This window comes from Nerophis lumbriciformis, linkage group LG13 (genome assembly GCF_033978685.3).
Source record: "Nerophis lumbriciformis linkage group LG13, RoL_Nlum_v2.1, whole genome shotgun sequence".
Taxonomy (NCBI): domain Eukaryota; kingdom Metazoa; phylum Chordata; class Actinopteri; order Syngnathiformes; family Syngnathidae; genus Nerophis; species Nerophis lumbriciformis.
Window position 1 is genome coordinate 44,999,636 of NC_084560.2, and position 16,873 is coordinate 45,016,508.

The window sequence follows — 16,873 nt, forward strand, 5'->3', positions numbered from 1 at the left end:
GGAGATGGAGATTTCAAGTTCCAACAGGACTTGGCGCCTGCACACAGCGCAAAATCTACCCGTGCCTGGTTTACGGACCATGGCATTTCTGTTCTAAATTGGCCCGCCAACTCCCCTGACCTTAGCCCCATAGAAAATCTGTGGGGTATTGTGAAAAGGAAGATGCAGAATGCCAGACCCAAAAACGCAGAAGAGTTGAAGGCCACTATCAGAGCAACCTGGGCTCTCATAACACCTGAGCAGTGCCAGAAACTCATCGACTCCATGCCACGCCGCATTAACGCAGTAATTGAGGCAAAAGGAGCTCCAACCAAGTATTGAGTATTGTACATGCTCATATTTTTCATTTTCATACTTTTCAGTTGGCCAACATTTCTAAAACTCCCTTTTTTGTATTAGCCTTAAGTAATATTCTAATTTTGTGACACACGGAATTTTGGATTTTCATTTGTTGCCACTTCAAATCATCCAAATTAAATGAGATAAACATTTGAATGCATCAGTCTGTGTGCAATGAATAAATATAATGTACAAGTTACACCTTTTGAATGCAATTACTGAAATAAATCAAATTTTTCAAAATATTCTAATTTACTGGCTTTTACCTGTATTTGTATTTGTGTTTGACTTTCCTTTCTACTGTTACCAAATAGCATTATATCAGTGATAAATGTTATTCAGGTGGATAAGACTTGTACACTATGACTACTTGTGTACACCCCTAAAAAAATACAACATGAATATAGTGGAAGTCTCCGATCAAGCCATGACAACATTTCACCAGGTGTCCACCAAAGACGCAGCAGTAAACGAGCACACCCGTGGTTAACAAAGGGGCGTAATAGCTACCTATGCTGGCGCAGAAGTCGTCGGAGCCGAACACCACGCCGTCGTGATGGAGGTCGGCCTTGGGTGCGAGTTGGCGGATTTCCTCGCAAACGTCCTGGAGAGAAGCAGGGCGTGTACACGTTAGCGGCTGGCGGGAGAGGAGACGCTGAATCTAATTATAAACACCAGAGGACTTCAAACAGTCTGGCTTTGTGATTTGTCTTCACAAGGAACACAAAAAAGAAAACATTACAAACATTTCCCTCTTATCAAATATGCTAATGAACGCAAAGCCCTTTTCCTCGCCTTTTGCTCTCCATCAAGGCTTGAAATTGGAACACTAGACAAGCGAGTAAGCCGCCAGCAGGCGCAAACATGAAGGACGGCCTCCCTTTGAAGTTTTTTTGAAAGATCTCATGGTTGTGTAAAAATGCTGAGAGACAAGCTTTCGCACTCATGCAAAATATATTTAATTGACGCCTTTTTAATGATGTTTAATAACACTTGTAGGGATTAGCGAGGGGAAATGTTCTGATCAAATAATCTTTTTTTCCGTCTCCGTAATATCGTCAAAATTCGTTCCATTTTGTCCACCAGCGACGCCGAGATCATTATTCATGCGTTCGTTACGTCTCGTCTCCATTACTGTCACATATTATTTTGAGGTCTCCCTATGTCTAGCATTAAAAGATTACAGTTGGTACAAAATGTGGCTGCTAGACTTTTGACAAGAACAAGAAAGTTTGATCCATCCATCTTCTTCCATCCTCTCCCCAGCCACTTCGTCCAGCTCTTCCCGGGGGATCCCGAGGCGTTCCCAGGCCAGCCGGGAGACATAGTCTTCCCAACGTGTCCTGGGTCTTCCGCGTGGCCTCTTACCGGTCGGACGTGCCCTAAACACCTCTCGGGTGGCATCCTGACCAGATGCCCGAACCACCTCATCTGGCTCCTCTCCATGTGGAGGAGTAGCAACTTTACTTTGAGCTCCCCGCGGATGACAGAGCTTCTCACCCTATCTCTAAGGGAGAGCCCTGCCACCCGGCGGAGGAAACTCATTTCGGCCGCTTGTACCCGTGATCTTGTCCTTTCGGTCACAACCCAAAGCTCATGACCATAGGTGAGGACGGGAACGTAGATCGACCGGTAAATTGAGAGCCTTCCGGCTCAGCTCCTTCTTCACCACAACGGATCGATACAGCGTCCGCATTACTGAAGATGCCGCCTGTCGATCTCACGATCCACTCTTCCCTCACTCGTGAACAAGACTCCGAGGTAATCGAACTCCTCCACTTGGGGCAGGGTCTCCTCCCCAACCCGGAGATGGCACTCCACCCTTTTCCGGGCGAGAACCATGGACTCGGACTTGGAGGTGCTGATTCTCATCCCAGTCGCTTCACACTCGGCTGCGTACCGATCCAGCGAGAGCTGAAGATCCTGGCCAGATGAAGCCATCAGGACCACATCATCTGCAAAAAGCAGAGACCTAAATCCTGCAGCCACCAAACCGGATCCCCTCAACGCCTTGACTGTGCCTAGAAATTCTGTCCATAAAAGTTATGAACAGAATCGGTGACAAAGGGCAGCCCAACCCTCACTGGAAACGTGTCCGCACCGGCCGAAAATGCATAATAAAGAAGGAAAAAACATATATAAGTCGCACCGGAGTATAAGTCGCACCGGAGTATAAGTCGCACCGGCCGAAAATGCATAATAAAGAAGGAAAAAAACATATATAAGTCGCACCGGCCGAAAATGCATAATAAAGAATGGAAAAAACATATATAAGTCGCACCGTAGTATAAGTCGCACCGGCCGAAAATGCATAACAAAGAAAGAAAAAAACATATATAAGTCGCACTGGAGTATAAGTCGCACCAGCCGAAAATGCATAATAAAGAAGGAAAAAAAACATATATAAGTTGCACTGGAGTATAAGTCGCACCGGCCGAAAATGCATAATAAAGAAGGAAAAAAACATATATAAGTCGCACCGGCCGAAAATGCATAATAAACAAGGAAAAAAACATATATAAGTCGCACCGGAGTATAAGTCGCACCGGCCGAAAATGCATAATAAAGAAGGAAAAAAACATATATAAGTCGCACCGGCTGAAAATTCATAATAAAGAAGGAAAAAAACATATATAAGTCGCACTGGAGTATAAGTCGCACCGGCCGAAAATGCATAATAAAGAAGGAAAAAAACATATATAAGTCGCACCGGCCGAAAATGCATAATAAAGAAGGAAAAAAACATATATAAGTCGCACCGGAGTATAAGTCGCACCGGAGTATAAGTCGCACCGGCCGAAAATGCATAACAAAGAAGGAAAAAAACATATATAAGTCGCACTGGAGTATAAGTCGCACCGGCCGAAAATGCATAATAAAGAAGGAAAAAAACATATATAAGTCGCACCGGCCGAAAATGCATAATAAAGAAAGAAAAAAACATATATAAGTCGCACCGGAGTATAAGTCGCACCGGCCGAAAATGCATAATAAAGAAGGAAAAAAACATATATAAGTCGCACCGGAGTATAAGTCGCACCGGCCGAAAATGCATAATAAAGAAGGAAAAAAACATATATAAGTCGCACCGGAGTATAAGTCGCACCGGCCGAAAATGCATAATAAGGAAGGAAAAAAAACATATATAAGTTGCACCGTAGAATAAGTCGCACCGGCCGAAAATGCATAATAAAGAAGGAAAAAAACATATATAAGTCGCACCGGAGTATAAGTCGCACCAGCCGAAAACGCATAATAAAGAAGAAAAAAAACATATATAAGTCGCACCGTAGTATAAGTCGCACCGGCCGAAAATGCATAATAAAGAAGGAAAAAAACATATAAGTCGCACCGGAGTATAAGGCGCACCGGCCGAAAATGCATAATAAAGAAAGAAAAAAACATATATAAATCGGACTGGAGTATAAGTCTAACCGGCCGAAAATGCATAATAAAGAAGGAAAAAAACATATATAAGTCGCACCGGAGTATAAGTCGCACCGGCCGAAAATGCATAATAAAGAAGGAAAAAAACATATAAGTCGCACCGGAGTATAAGTCGCACCGGCCGAAAATGCATAATAAAGAAAGAAAAAAACATATATAAATCGGACTGGAGTATAAGTCTAACCGGCCGAAAATGCATAATAAAGAAGAAAAAAAACATATATAAGTCGCACCGGAGTATAAGTCGCACCGGCTGAAAATGCATAATAAAGAAGGAAAAAAACATATATAAGCCGCACCGGAGTATAAGTCGCACCGGCCGAAAATGCATAATAAAGAAGGAAAAAAACATATATAAGTCGCAAACTATGAAAAAAACTGCGACTTGTAGTCCGAAAAATACGGTATTTGTCTTTGACATTCCCTTCTACTGTTACCAAGTAGCATTATTTGAGTTTACTGAGGTTTTACTGATGATTAAAATAATAATTTGTGGATATATATTTTGTGAATTGGAATAAACACAGTTGCTACAAAAGCATAGCATTTTTTTTTCTTCAAAGACAAGACAAAAATGTAGAAAGAAAGTTCGGAGCTGGATGCTTTCAATTTGACAGTACGGATGCATTTAATTGATCATTCGCAAACAAACAGAACCCATCTCATGGGGAATACGTTTGGTGGGCGGGGGCAGTTTGGGAGGGGAGTCTTTTTCAATTTACCTTAAAGTTGAGCAGGCCCACAGCAGTTTCCACAAAGGTCACCAGGCGAACGGGCTCCGTCAGCGGCCGTCCTTTCAAGCTGCGCTGAAACCTGTCAACGAACTGAAGAACACAGACGGCACGACTCATTAGCTCGCCGTTTGCGCAAACGGCAAAAAAAAACGTCACGGCGCGGCGCAATTACGCCAGATTAATTTGTTTGTTCTACTTTCCGCCACGGCGGACACACGCGGACTTCTGTGGCGCTCGCACCAGCCGCATAATTTCATCGTTAATAACAACAAACCCCTTTCCGCTGTTTTTCCCCTTTGATGACGGCGTATTCATTTGTAATAGATGTTTAAATGAATAAATTAAAAGATGCGTCGTGCTCCGAGAAGACTGGAAGTTGCTGCTCCTCACCGTGCAGCTGCCACCCCTAAGTGCACTTACCACTGCATTATTAGCCCACTCCAAAGAGCTCACACTGCGCTATTGTGCCAGACTTAATTCAAGGGTGTGTGGGAGGGGGGGGGGAAAAACGAAAAAAAAAACAAAAAAAACCCAAAAAACAAAACAGGAATAGAAATGTTACCGGTAAGCGATACGACAGCTTTCAACATCCGTCACAGGAGACATGCAAAAAAAAATTAAAAAAATACTTTTGATATGCATCTGGACAACCTGCTCACTTAGCAGCCATTATGCCAAGAAACATGGAGGGAATATTCGACATTATCACCAGGGTTAGCCCCCCACCGTTCCTTCATTTTCGTCTGAAGTCCCATGCACCGCCTTCCCTTGCGTGGCGACGGCGGACCCCCCCGCACCCCCCTGCCAGGCTCATGTAAATACACATGCATGCACAAGTGGCAGAAGAAACAAGATCCGAGGAAGTCGACATTACTCCCCATTTGCATGCACATCTTTTATGGATGCCAGCGAGGCACCGGCACACCTAGGCCTCATCTTAAAGAAACCCCCAGAGTTTAATTCTTTGAAAGACCAAAGCATTCCCCGATTTTTTTTTCTTTCTCCCCCTTCCAACAGACCAGTTCACAGCGAGCCTCGGACTGGCGGTGGGATAGCCCAAATTCCAAAATCTATCATCTGGAAACACACAAAAGCCCCACCCCCCCCCTCTTCCCTTTATCAGCTTTCAAAAGCCCCTCCTTTAGTCCACTAAAACTTTGTGTCCTCGCATTTTCCTCACAATAATCTCAGGTGCACTGCAAAAAGAAATCTAAGTAAGATGAAATATGCATACCTGCCAACTTTTGAAATCAGAAAAACCTAGTAGCCAGGGTCCAGGGGTTGCAGGCCCCGGTAGGTCCAGGACAAAGTCCTGGTGGGGGGTTCAGGCTTCGCCCCCCCCCGACGCAAAATGATTATTAGCATTCAGACAGGTTAAAATGTTGCTAAAACCATCACTTTTCTATCAGTCACAGTGACTTTTCAAAACAAAAATATGACAGCAAAAATCATATGGGTTGATTGACATGTTTATTCTGTAAGATAACTTCGATAGTTTGAAATGATTTTGACAGTTAATGCCAGTTATCCTGTCAACCTTTCACAAGACTTCAATTTGGTAATTGAAAGTATAAACACTTTTTACAGTAAACAAATGGTAAAACAGTACTAAATAATTCCATTTAAAAAAAAAATTGGTGTCATTATTAACTTTCTGTCCAAGCTTGTATAATCTACTGCCTTGTTCAATTGTAAAAAATATTCTGTGCCTAAAATTCACATTTCTATCACAATTATCATACTGTAAACATGGTAAGCTAACTTCATTAAAATTAATAGTCCTGTCAATAGCGTGGAATTACAATTCAAATGTCGTTTTTTTTGTAAGCCTTTCAAAAGAATTCAAAATACGAAAAATGAATGAAAATGAATTGAAGCCATCAGACACTTGAAAAGTGGCACATCACATCTCTAATGTAATCATTTGAACTTTTCAACAGAAATAGCACCGCAAAAATATTAAGGACATACTTCTGTATTTTGGTAGTTATGCTGTCAACATTTAACAAGATTTCTTCAACTTGGACTTGAAAGCATAAATAGTATAAACACTTTTAACAGTATAACAGTACTAAACAATTCCAATAGATAACATTGGTGTCATTACCTTTTTGTGGCTAAAATCCAAATGTATCCAAAGAATCTGTTTGGGCGACGAAAAACGTTGAAAGTTTTCCACTTGTATCGCTAGCAACGGCATTAGACTTGTGTTTTTTTGTCCCGACGTGGTCTTTTACATCGCTAATTCCTCCGTGTCCGATCGAAAAATCTTGTCTGCACAAGGTGCAATTCGCGTAGTTTTCACCCTTTTTGGAACGGATAATTATTCCCGGATAGGCTTTTGAATATTCTTCACGGAATGACTGCGGTTTTCTTTTCGGTTTAAGACTCGTTTGCGATTTTTCTCCGGCTGATTCCATGATCGTTCGCTCGTTTGGAAACAATGGCAACTGGTGCCTCGTGCTTGGCAGCGGTGCTATAAAAAGCCTCGCGCATGGCATTCGGAATGGCTCGATAGGAAGTTACGGGAAGCAGTGTCGATTGTCATTGTTGTTACGCGATTTCGTAAATAAATTTTTTTTTTTTAATGAATGAAAAACCGTATTTTTTATCACTGCAACCGTAACCCGGAATAGGTTGATGAAAACCGTACTAATTACGGGAAAACCGGAGTAGTTGGCAGGTATGAATATGTCAAATAAGGGTGATATTTACTTATTTTCCGTCTGATAAGATAATTCTTCTCACTGAGCAGATTTTATGTTAGAGTGTTTTACTTGTTTTAAGTGTCCTAAATGATCTCAGTAAGATATTACAGCTTGTTGCTGAGATTTGATGACCTATATTGAGTAAAACATGCTTGAAACTAGAATATCAAGTGTTGCAAAGCTGTGTCATCAACAACTACTTTTTTAAAGTACCGCATTTTTCGGAGTATAAGTCGCACCGGAGTATAAGTCGCACCGGCCGAAAATGCATAATAAAGAAGGAAAAAAAAATTATAAGTTGCACTGGAGTATAAGTCGCATTTTTGGGGGGAAATGTATTTGATAAAAGCCAACAGCAAGAATAGACATTTGCAAGGCAATTTAAAATAAATCAAGAATAGTGAACAACAGGCTGAATAAGTGTACGTTATATGAGGCATAAATAACCAACTGGTATGTTAACGTAACATATTATGGTAAGAGTCATTCAAATAACTATAACATATAGAACATGAATGAGCTAAATAATATTATTTGATATTTTACGATAACGTGCTAATAATTTCACACATAAGTCGCTCCTGAGTATAAGTCGCACCCCCGGGCCAAACTATGAAAAAAACTGCCACTTATAGTCGGAAAAATACGGTAATCATTTCTTATTTCAAGCATTAAAAAAAATCATGACTTTGACACAATTGTGTCTCGTAATTAAAACAGATGACAGCCAAATGGACTTTGCTGTTTTATTTTCAATGAAACAATAGAAAATAGGTACTCATATAGTAGTACAGTTGGCACAGTACAGTAAACTGACAGTTAATATTTAAACATTTAACATTTCTAACAGTTTTGAACAGAAATAGTTCATGCACATTCAGGTAAATTCTTCAAAATTACAATTAAAGAATGTTTGGCCAGGGGCCGGGCTGTATATATGTGCACTAATTGACTGAAAGAGCACGCACTTGGCGCGATGATGTCATGTTATCCATGGAAAAATGCATTTTTAGACAATATGATTTGCCTGAGCGGCTAGGAGACCCCGAGAGTAACAAGCGCTTGCCTTGTTGCCTTTCCATTAAGAACAATAAATTAGTTTTTAGTATAACTTTGCTGGTTTCAAGAAATGTAATATCATTATGTCAAGATAATGGCACTAGCATTTACTTCATTTAAGAATGTTTTTCAACATATTGAGCAAAAAGGTCTCTTTTTTTTTTCCTAGCAAGAAAAGTACACTTGTTATTAGTGAAAATTCCGTATTTTTCGGACTATAAGTGGCAGTTTTTTTCATAGTTTGGCCGGGGGTGCGACTTATACTCAGGAGCGACTTATGTGTGAAATGATGAACACATTATAATATTATTGATCTCATTCACGTAAGAGACTAGACGTATAAGATTTCATGGGATTTAGCGATTAGGAGTGACAGATTGTTTGGTAAACGTATAGCATGTTCTATATGTTATAGTTATTTGAATGACTCTTACCATAATATGTTACGTTAACATACCAGTTGCTTATTTATGCCTCATATAACGTACACTTATTCAGCCTGTTGTTCACTATTCTTCATTTATTTTAAATTGCCTTTCAAATGTCTATTCTTGCTGTTGGCTTTTATCAAATACATTTCCCCCAAAAAGTGCGACTTATATATGTTTTTTTCCTTCTTTATTATGCATTTTCGGCTGGTGCGACTTATACTCCGAAAAATACGGTATATTAATTTTAAGTTATTTTTGGATCCATTGAGGTTAGCTAATTAGGGACCGCAATGTCCCTTTGGGACAGAGGACCCTATTGTATTTTGTGCGTTTTATTATTATTATTATTATTCCGCCGCCTCTTTGAGCTCTAATTTGGCCCCCTTAACATGCTTCAAAACTCACCATATTTGACACACACATCAGGACTGGCAGAAATTGCCATCTAATAAAAAAATAAAAAACCCAAAACTCAAAATTGCGCTCTAGCGCCCCCTAGGAAAAAACATAAACAAATCTGCTTGTAACTTCCGGTAGGAATGTCGTAGAGACATGAAACAAAAACCTCTATGTAGGTCTGATTTAGACCTAGATTTCATTCATTGACATTCTTCAGCAAAAATCAACAGGAAGTTGGCAATTCCCCCTTCAAAACAAAATTGTAGTAAAAACAGTCACTTTTGCCTCTTTGACCTGTAATTTGACCCCCTTAACATGCTTCAAAACTCACCATATTTGACACACACATCAGGACTGGTAGAAATTGCCATCTAATAAAAAAACAAACCCCAAAACTCAAAATTGCGCTCTAGCGCCCCCTAGGAAAAAACACAAACAAATCTGCTTGTAACTTCCGGTAGGAATGTCGTAGAGACATGAAACAAAAACCTCTATGTAGGTCTGATTTAGACCTAGATTTCATTCTTTGACATTCTTCAGCAAAAATCAACAGAAATTTGGCAATTCCCCCTTCAAAACAAAATTGTAGTAAAAACAGTCACTTTTGCCTCTTTGACCTGTAATTTGACCCCCTTAACATGCTTCAAAACTCACCAAACAGGACACACACATCAGAACTGGCAAAAATTGCGATTTAATAAAAAACCCCAACCCCAAAACTCAAAATTGCGCTCTAGCGCCCCCTAGGAAGAAAACTCAGACAAAACTGCCTGTAACTTCCAGTAGGAATGTCTTAGAGACATGAAACAAAAACCTCTATGTAGGTCTCACTTAGACCTACATTTCATATACTGACAACCCCCAGCAAAAATCAACAGGAAGTTTGCAATTTCCCCTTCAAAACAAAAGTTTTGTAAAAATCGGTCACCTTTTTTCAAAAATTATCCCCTCTGAGCGCGTTTGTCGTGTCGGCTTTAAACTAGCACAGGAGAGAGATTGAACCCTTCTGATTAAAAGTTGACCAAAGAGTTTTAATTACTGTTTCGGTTTGGATTTTATGTGCCCTCAAAGTCGGTCCCGTCCATCGCTGCTTGCAGCTTTAATTAGGGCCCGCATGGCCCATTGTAAAAGGAATCCCAACGGGAGTCCTTATGCAATGGGACATAAGGACCTATTGTTTTTCTAAGGTTTTATTATTATTCCGCCGCCTCTTTGAGCACTAATTTGACCCACTTAACATGCTTCAAAACTCACCATATTTGACCCACACATCAGGACCTGCGGAAATTGTCTTTTAACAAAAAAAACGAACCCCAAAACTCAAAATTGCGCTCTAGCGCCCCCTAAAAAGAAAACTGCTTATAACTCCCAGTACGAATGTTGTGGAGACATGAAACAAAAACCTCTATGTAGGGCTCACTTAGCCCTACTTTTCATTAATTAATTTCCTCGGGCAAAAATCAACAGGAAGTTGGCAATTACCCCCTTCAAGACAAAAATGTACTAAAAACAGTCACTTTTGCCTCTTTGAGCTGTAATTTGACCCCCTTAACATGCTTCAAAACTCACCATATTTGACCCACACATCAGGACCTGCGAAAATTGTCTTTTAATAAAAAAACCGAACCCCAAAACTCAAAATTGCGCTCTAGCGCCCCCTAAAAAGAAAACTGCTTATAACTCCCAGTACGAATGTTGTGGAGACATGAAACAAAAACCTCTATGTAGGGCTCACTTAGCCCTACTTTTCATTAATTAATTTCCTCGGGCAAAAATCAACAGGAAGTTGGCAATTCCCCCTTCAAGACAAAAATGTACTAAAAACAGTCACTTTTGCCTCTTTGAGCTGTAATTTGACCCCCTTAACATGCTTCAAAACTCACCATATTTGACCCACACATCAGGACTAGCAGAAATTGCGATCTAATAAAAAAACCTAACCCCAAATTTAAAAATTGCGCTCTAGAGCAATTTTTTAATAAAACGGAGAAAAAGCTGCTCCTCGGAAGAAAAAAATTACAAAACTGCCTGTAACTCCCACTGGGAAGGTCGGAGAGACATGAAACAAAAACCTCAATGTAGGTCTCACTTAGACCTACATTTCATAAATTGACAACCCCCAGCAAAAATCTACAAGAAGCTTGCTATTCCCCCTTCAACACAACATTTTTGTAAAAACCGTTCACCTTTCTTCAAACATTATCTCCTCTGAGCGTGTTTGTTTTTTCGGCTTCAAACTAACACAGGAGAGAGATTGAACCCTTTTGATTAAAAGTTATCGAAAGAGTTTTAATACCGGCTCCGGTTTTGATTTTATGACCCTTCAAAGAGCCGCTGTGCTGATGCTGCTGTTTTTTCAAGAAGGCTGCTTAAAAGCAGGAAGCACCAACGTGCCCACACAATGCAGACAAGGTAGGTACACTACACAAAAGTATTGGGACAATTCGGACTAAAAGTAGACAAAAGTATTGGGACACTTATGACGAAAACTGAACAAAAGTATTGGGACACTTAGGACTAGCACCTGCCAAATATGCGGGCCCGACCAATGCTGCTTGCAGCTTTAATTAGGGCCCGCACGGCCCATTGCATAAGGACTCCCACAGGGAGTCCTTATGCAATGGGACATAAGGACCTATTGAATTTGTAAGGTTTTATTATTATTCTTTATTATTATTATTCTTCCGCCGCCTCTTTGAGCACTAATTTGACCCACTTAACATGCTTCAAAACTCACCATATTTGACCCACACATCAGGACTTGCGAAAATTGTCTTTTAATAATAAAACCGAACCGCAAAAATCAAAATTGCGCTCTAGCGCCCCCTAGGAAAAAAAAAAAACTAGACTGCCTGTAACTCCCACTAGGAAGGTTCGGAGAGACATGAAACAAAAACCTCTATGTAGGTCTGACTTAGACCTAGTTCTCATAATTGTATATCCTCGGGCTAAAATCAACAGGAAGTTGGCAATTCCCCCTTCAAGACAAAAAAGTACTAAAAACAGTCACTTTTGCCTCTTTGAGCTGTAATTTGACCCCCTTAACATGCTTCAAAACTCACCAAACTGAACGCACACATCAGGACTAAAAAAAAAACCTAACCCCAAATCTCAAAATTGCGCTCTACTGCAATTTTTGAATAAAACGGAGAAAAAACTGCTCCTCGGAAGACAAAAATGACAAAACTGCCTGCAACTCCCACTGGGAAGGTCGGAGAGACATGAAACAAAAACCTCTATGTAGGTCTCACTTAGACCTACATTTCATAAATTGACAACCCCCAGCAAAAATCAACAGGAAGTTTGATATTCCCCCTTCAAAACACATTTTTTGTAAAAACCCGTCACCTTCCTTCAAAAACGAACTCCTCTGAGCGCGTTTCGCCTTCAAACTAACACAGGAGAGAGATTGAACCCTTGTGATTACAATGACAGAAGCGCTGCTCCGGTTTTGATTTTATGACCCTTCAAAGACCCGCTGCGCTGCTGTTTTTTTAAGATGGCTGCTTAAAAGCAGGAAGCACCAACGTGCCCACACAATGCAGACAAGGTAGGTACACTAGACAAAAGTCTTGGGACACTTCAGACTAAAAGTAGACAAAAGTATTGGGACACTTATGACTATCACTGGACAAAAGTATTGGGACATTTAGGACTAGCACCTGCCAAATACGCGGGCCCGACCAATGCTGCTTGCAGCTTTAATTAGGGCCCGCACGGACATAAGGACCTATTGAATTTGTAAGGTTTTATTATTATTCTGTATTATTATTATTCTTCCGCCGCCTCTTTGAGCACTAATTTGACCCACTTAACATGCTTCAAAACTCACCATATTTGACCCACACATCAGGACCTGCGAAAATTGTCTTTTAATAATAAAACCGAACCGCAAAATTGCGCTCTAGCGCCCCCTAGGAAAAAAAAAAAACTAGACTGCCTGTAACTCCCACTAGGAAGGTTCGGAGAGACATGAAACAAAAACCTCTATGTAGGTCTGACTTAGACCTAGTTCTCATAATTGTATATCCTCGGGCTAAAATCAACAGGAAGTTGGCAATTCCCCCTTCAAGACAAAAAAGTACTAAAAACAGTCACTTTTGCCTTTTTGAGCTGTAATTTGACCCCCTTAACATGCTTCAAAACTCACCAAACTGAACTCACACATCAGGACTAAAAAAAAAAACCTAACCCCAAATCTCAAAATTGCGCTCTACTGCAATTTTTTAATAAAACGCAAAAAAAAACTGCTCCTCGGAAGAAAAAAAATGACAAAACTGCCTGTAACTCCCACTGGGAAGGTCGGAGAGACATGAAACAAAAACCTCTATGTAGGTCTCACTTAGACCTGCATTTCATAAATTGACAACCCCCAGCAAAAATCAACAGGAAGTTTGCTATTCCCCCTTCAAAACAACATTTTTGTAAAATCTATCTCCTCTGAGCGCGTTTGTCGTTTAGGCTTCAAACTAACACAGGAGAGAGATTGAACCCTTCTGATTAAAAGTATAGAACAGCTTTTTTTTTACTTGTTTTGGAAAGTCTTGACAAGCCACATTTTCTTGTTCTATTGGCAGATAATTTTGCTTAATTCAAGTAAAATACCCCTCATTTTTGTATTTTTTTTTTTCTTGTTTTTGAACACTGACTTTTTGCAGTGTACGCGTTCAAACCCCCCCTAAAAAAACAACAACAAAAAAACACTAGCTAACACTCTCCTCTGTCTGAAAGAGCAAGGCCTCCATTGAAGGATCTCCAAAATAGGGCCAATTTTAATCATCTCTCCATTCAATCACAGCCGGGATAAATCATATCTGAGGAGATTTGCATAAATACAAACCCATCAAAGACTTTTCATCTTCAAAAGCTCTTTTTCTTTTTCCAAGACCCCAACAGGCTTTGTACTGTAATCATCTGAGGTCACAACCCGGTGGGAGCCTGGCTGCCATGGCAACGTGAAAGCTAGGAGGGGCAGGGGGTGAAGGGGCGGATGGAGGGGTTGGTGCGTCTGAGAGTGTGAAAAGAGGGTGTTAGGATAAATCTATTTTTGCCACGGAGGACGGATACGGGGGGAAGGCCGATATCTTACATGACGGCGGACAGGAACAGAAGAAAAATACATTTTCGGAGCGTCTCTGATTACATGTTTCCGTCCCTCCGCCTCTTCGGCTATTATGCACTTGGAGAGGCTGATTTAGGGGTGCTTTTGTGCCTCTCGTGTACAGCAGTCATTAGACGTCAATAGCTCTCACAACTCGGGCCCTCTAATCGAGACTCAATTGAGGAGGAGGGGTTTATAAAATAACAAAAAAAAAAACCACGCGACAAAGACTATTTTTTTGTGGAAAAACGGGGGGAATAACGCCTCTTCTTGTCGTTCCACAACAACAACAAAAGGAGACGGGACAAGAGAAAGGAAGCGATAGCGGGACAAGTTTCAATTAATTTTCTTCAAAAGGGGGCCAGATTAAATGTTTCCTGCCTGCTGAAGTGTTCATTTCACAGAGGGGAAGCGGAGAATGGGGATAAGGGGAGGTTACGGGAGGAGGAGCGGAGGACGGGGGCCACTATTCTGTTATGGCTCCCACACTGCAAAAAGTCAGTGTTCAAAAACCAGAAAAAAAAACACAAAAATGAGGGGTATTTTATTTGAACTACCGTATTTTTCGGAGTATAAGTCGCACCGGTCGAAAATGCATAATAAAGAAGGAAAAAAACATATAGGTTGCACTGGAGTATACATTTTTTTTGGTGTTTTTTTTAGGGGGGGTTTGAACGCGTACACTGCAAAAAGTCAGTGTTCAAAAACAAGAAAAAAAAATACAAAAATGAGGGGTATTTTATTTGAACTATCGTATTTTTCGGAGTATAAGTCGCACCGGCCGAAAATGCACAATAAAGAAGGAAAAAAACATATATAAGTTGCACTGGAATATACTTTTTTTTTTTTTTTTTTTTTTTTTTTAGGGGGGGTTTGAACATGTACACTGCAAAAAGTCAGTGTTCAAAAACAAGAAAAAAAAATACAAAAATGAGGGGTATTTTATTTGAACTATCGTATTTTTCGGAGTATAAGTCGCACCGGCCGAAAATGCACAATACAGAAGGAAAAAAACATATATAAGTTGCACTGGAGTATACATTTTTTTTGTTGTTGTTTTTTTAGGGGGGGTTTGAACGCGTACACTGCAAAAAGTCAGTGTTCAAAAACAAGAAAAAAAATACAAAAATGAGGGGTATTTTATTTGAACTACCGTATTTTTCGGAGTATAAGTCGCACCGGCCGAAAATGCATAATAAAGAAGGAAAAAAACATATAAGTTGCACTGGAGTATACATTTTTTGTTGTTGTTTTTTTTAGGGGGGGTTTGAACGCGTACACTGCAAAAAGTCAGTGTTCAAAAACAAGAAAAAAAATACAAAAATGAGGGGTATTTTATTTGAACTACCGTATTTTTCGGAGTATAAGTCGCACCGGCCGAAAATGCACAATAAAGAAGGAAAAAAACATATATAAGTTGCACTGAAGTATACATTTTTGTTGTTGTTTTTTTTAGGGGGGGTTTGAACGCGTACACTGCAAAAAGTCAGTGTTCAAAAACAAGAAAAAAAAATACAAAAATGAGGGGTATTTTATTTGAACTACCGTATTTTTCGGAGTATAAGTCGCACCGGCCGAAAATGCACAATAAAGAAGGAAAAAAACATATATAAGTTGCACTGGAGTATACATTTTTGTTGTTGTTTTTTTAGGGGGGGTTTGAACGCGTACACTGCAAAAAGTCAGTGTTCAAAAACAAGAAAAAAAATACAAAAATGAGGGGTATTTTATTTGAAGTATCGTATTTTTCGGAGTATAAGTCGCTCCGGAGTATAAGTCGCACCGGCCGAAAATGCACAATAAAGAAGGAAAAAAACATATATAAGTTGCACTGGAGTATACATTTTTGTTGTTGTTTTTTTTAGGGGGGGTTTGAACGCGTACACTGCAAAAAGTCAGTGTTCAAAAACAAGAAAACAAAAAACAAAAATGAGGGGTATTTTATTTGAACTACCGTATTTTTCGGAGTATAAGTCGCACCGGCCGAAAATGCATAATAAAGAAGGAAAAAAACATATATAAGTTGCCCTGGAGTATACATTTTTGTTGTTGTTTTTTTTAGGGGGGGTTTGAACGCGTACACTGCAAAAAGTCAGTGTTCAAAAACAAGAAAAAAAAATACAAAAATGAGGGGTATTTTATTTGAACTACCGTATTTTTCGGAGTATAAGTCACACCGGCCGAAAATGCATAATAAAGAAGTAAAAAACATATATAAGTTGCACTGGAGTATACTTTTTTTTTTTTTTTTTTTTAGGGGGGGTTTGAACGCGTACACTGCAAAAAGTCAGTGTTCAAAAACAAGAAAAAAAATACAAAAATGAGGGGTATTTTATTTGAACTACCGTATTTTTCGGAGTATAAATCGCACCGGCCGAAAATGCACAATAAAGAAGGAAAAAAACATATATAAGTTGCATTGGAGTATACATTTTTGTTGTTGTTTTTTTTAGGGGGGGTTTGAACGCGTACACTGCAAAAAGTCAGTGTTCAAAAACAAGAAAAAAAAAATACAAAAATGAGGGGTATTTTATTTGAACTAACGTATTTTTCGGAGTATAAGTCGCTCCGGAGTATAAGTCGCACCGGCCGAAAATGCATAATAAAGAAGGAAAAAAACATATATAAGTTGCACTGGAGTATACATTTTTTTGT

The 16,873-nt window shown here is 39.7% G+C and overlaps 1 protein-coding gene across 1 annotated transcript in view; it reads right to left on the reverse strand.

The window, feature by feature from the left end:
- Positions 1–16,873, reverse strand: part of clybl (citrate lyase beta like) — a 239,426-nt gene that overhangs the window by 43,707 nt on the left and 178,846 nt on the right. Inside the window, exons 4-5 of the mRNA XM_061970736.1 lie at positions 4,509–4,610; positions 850–943 (exon numbers count right to left, since the gene is read on the reverse strand). Coding sequence (XP_061826720.1) covers positions 850–943; positions 4,509–4,610 — 196 coding nt within the window. The remainder of the gene's footprint in view (positions 1–849; positions 944–4,508; positions 4,611–16,873) is intronic.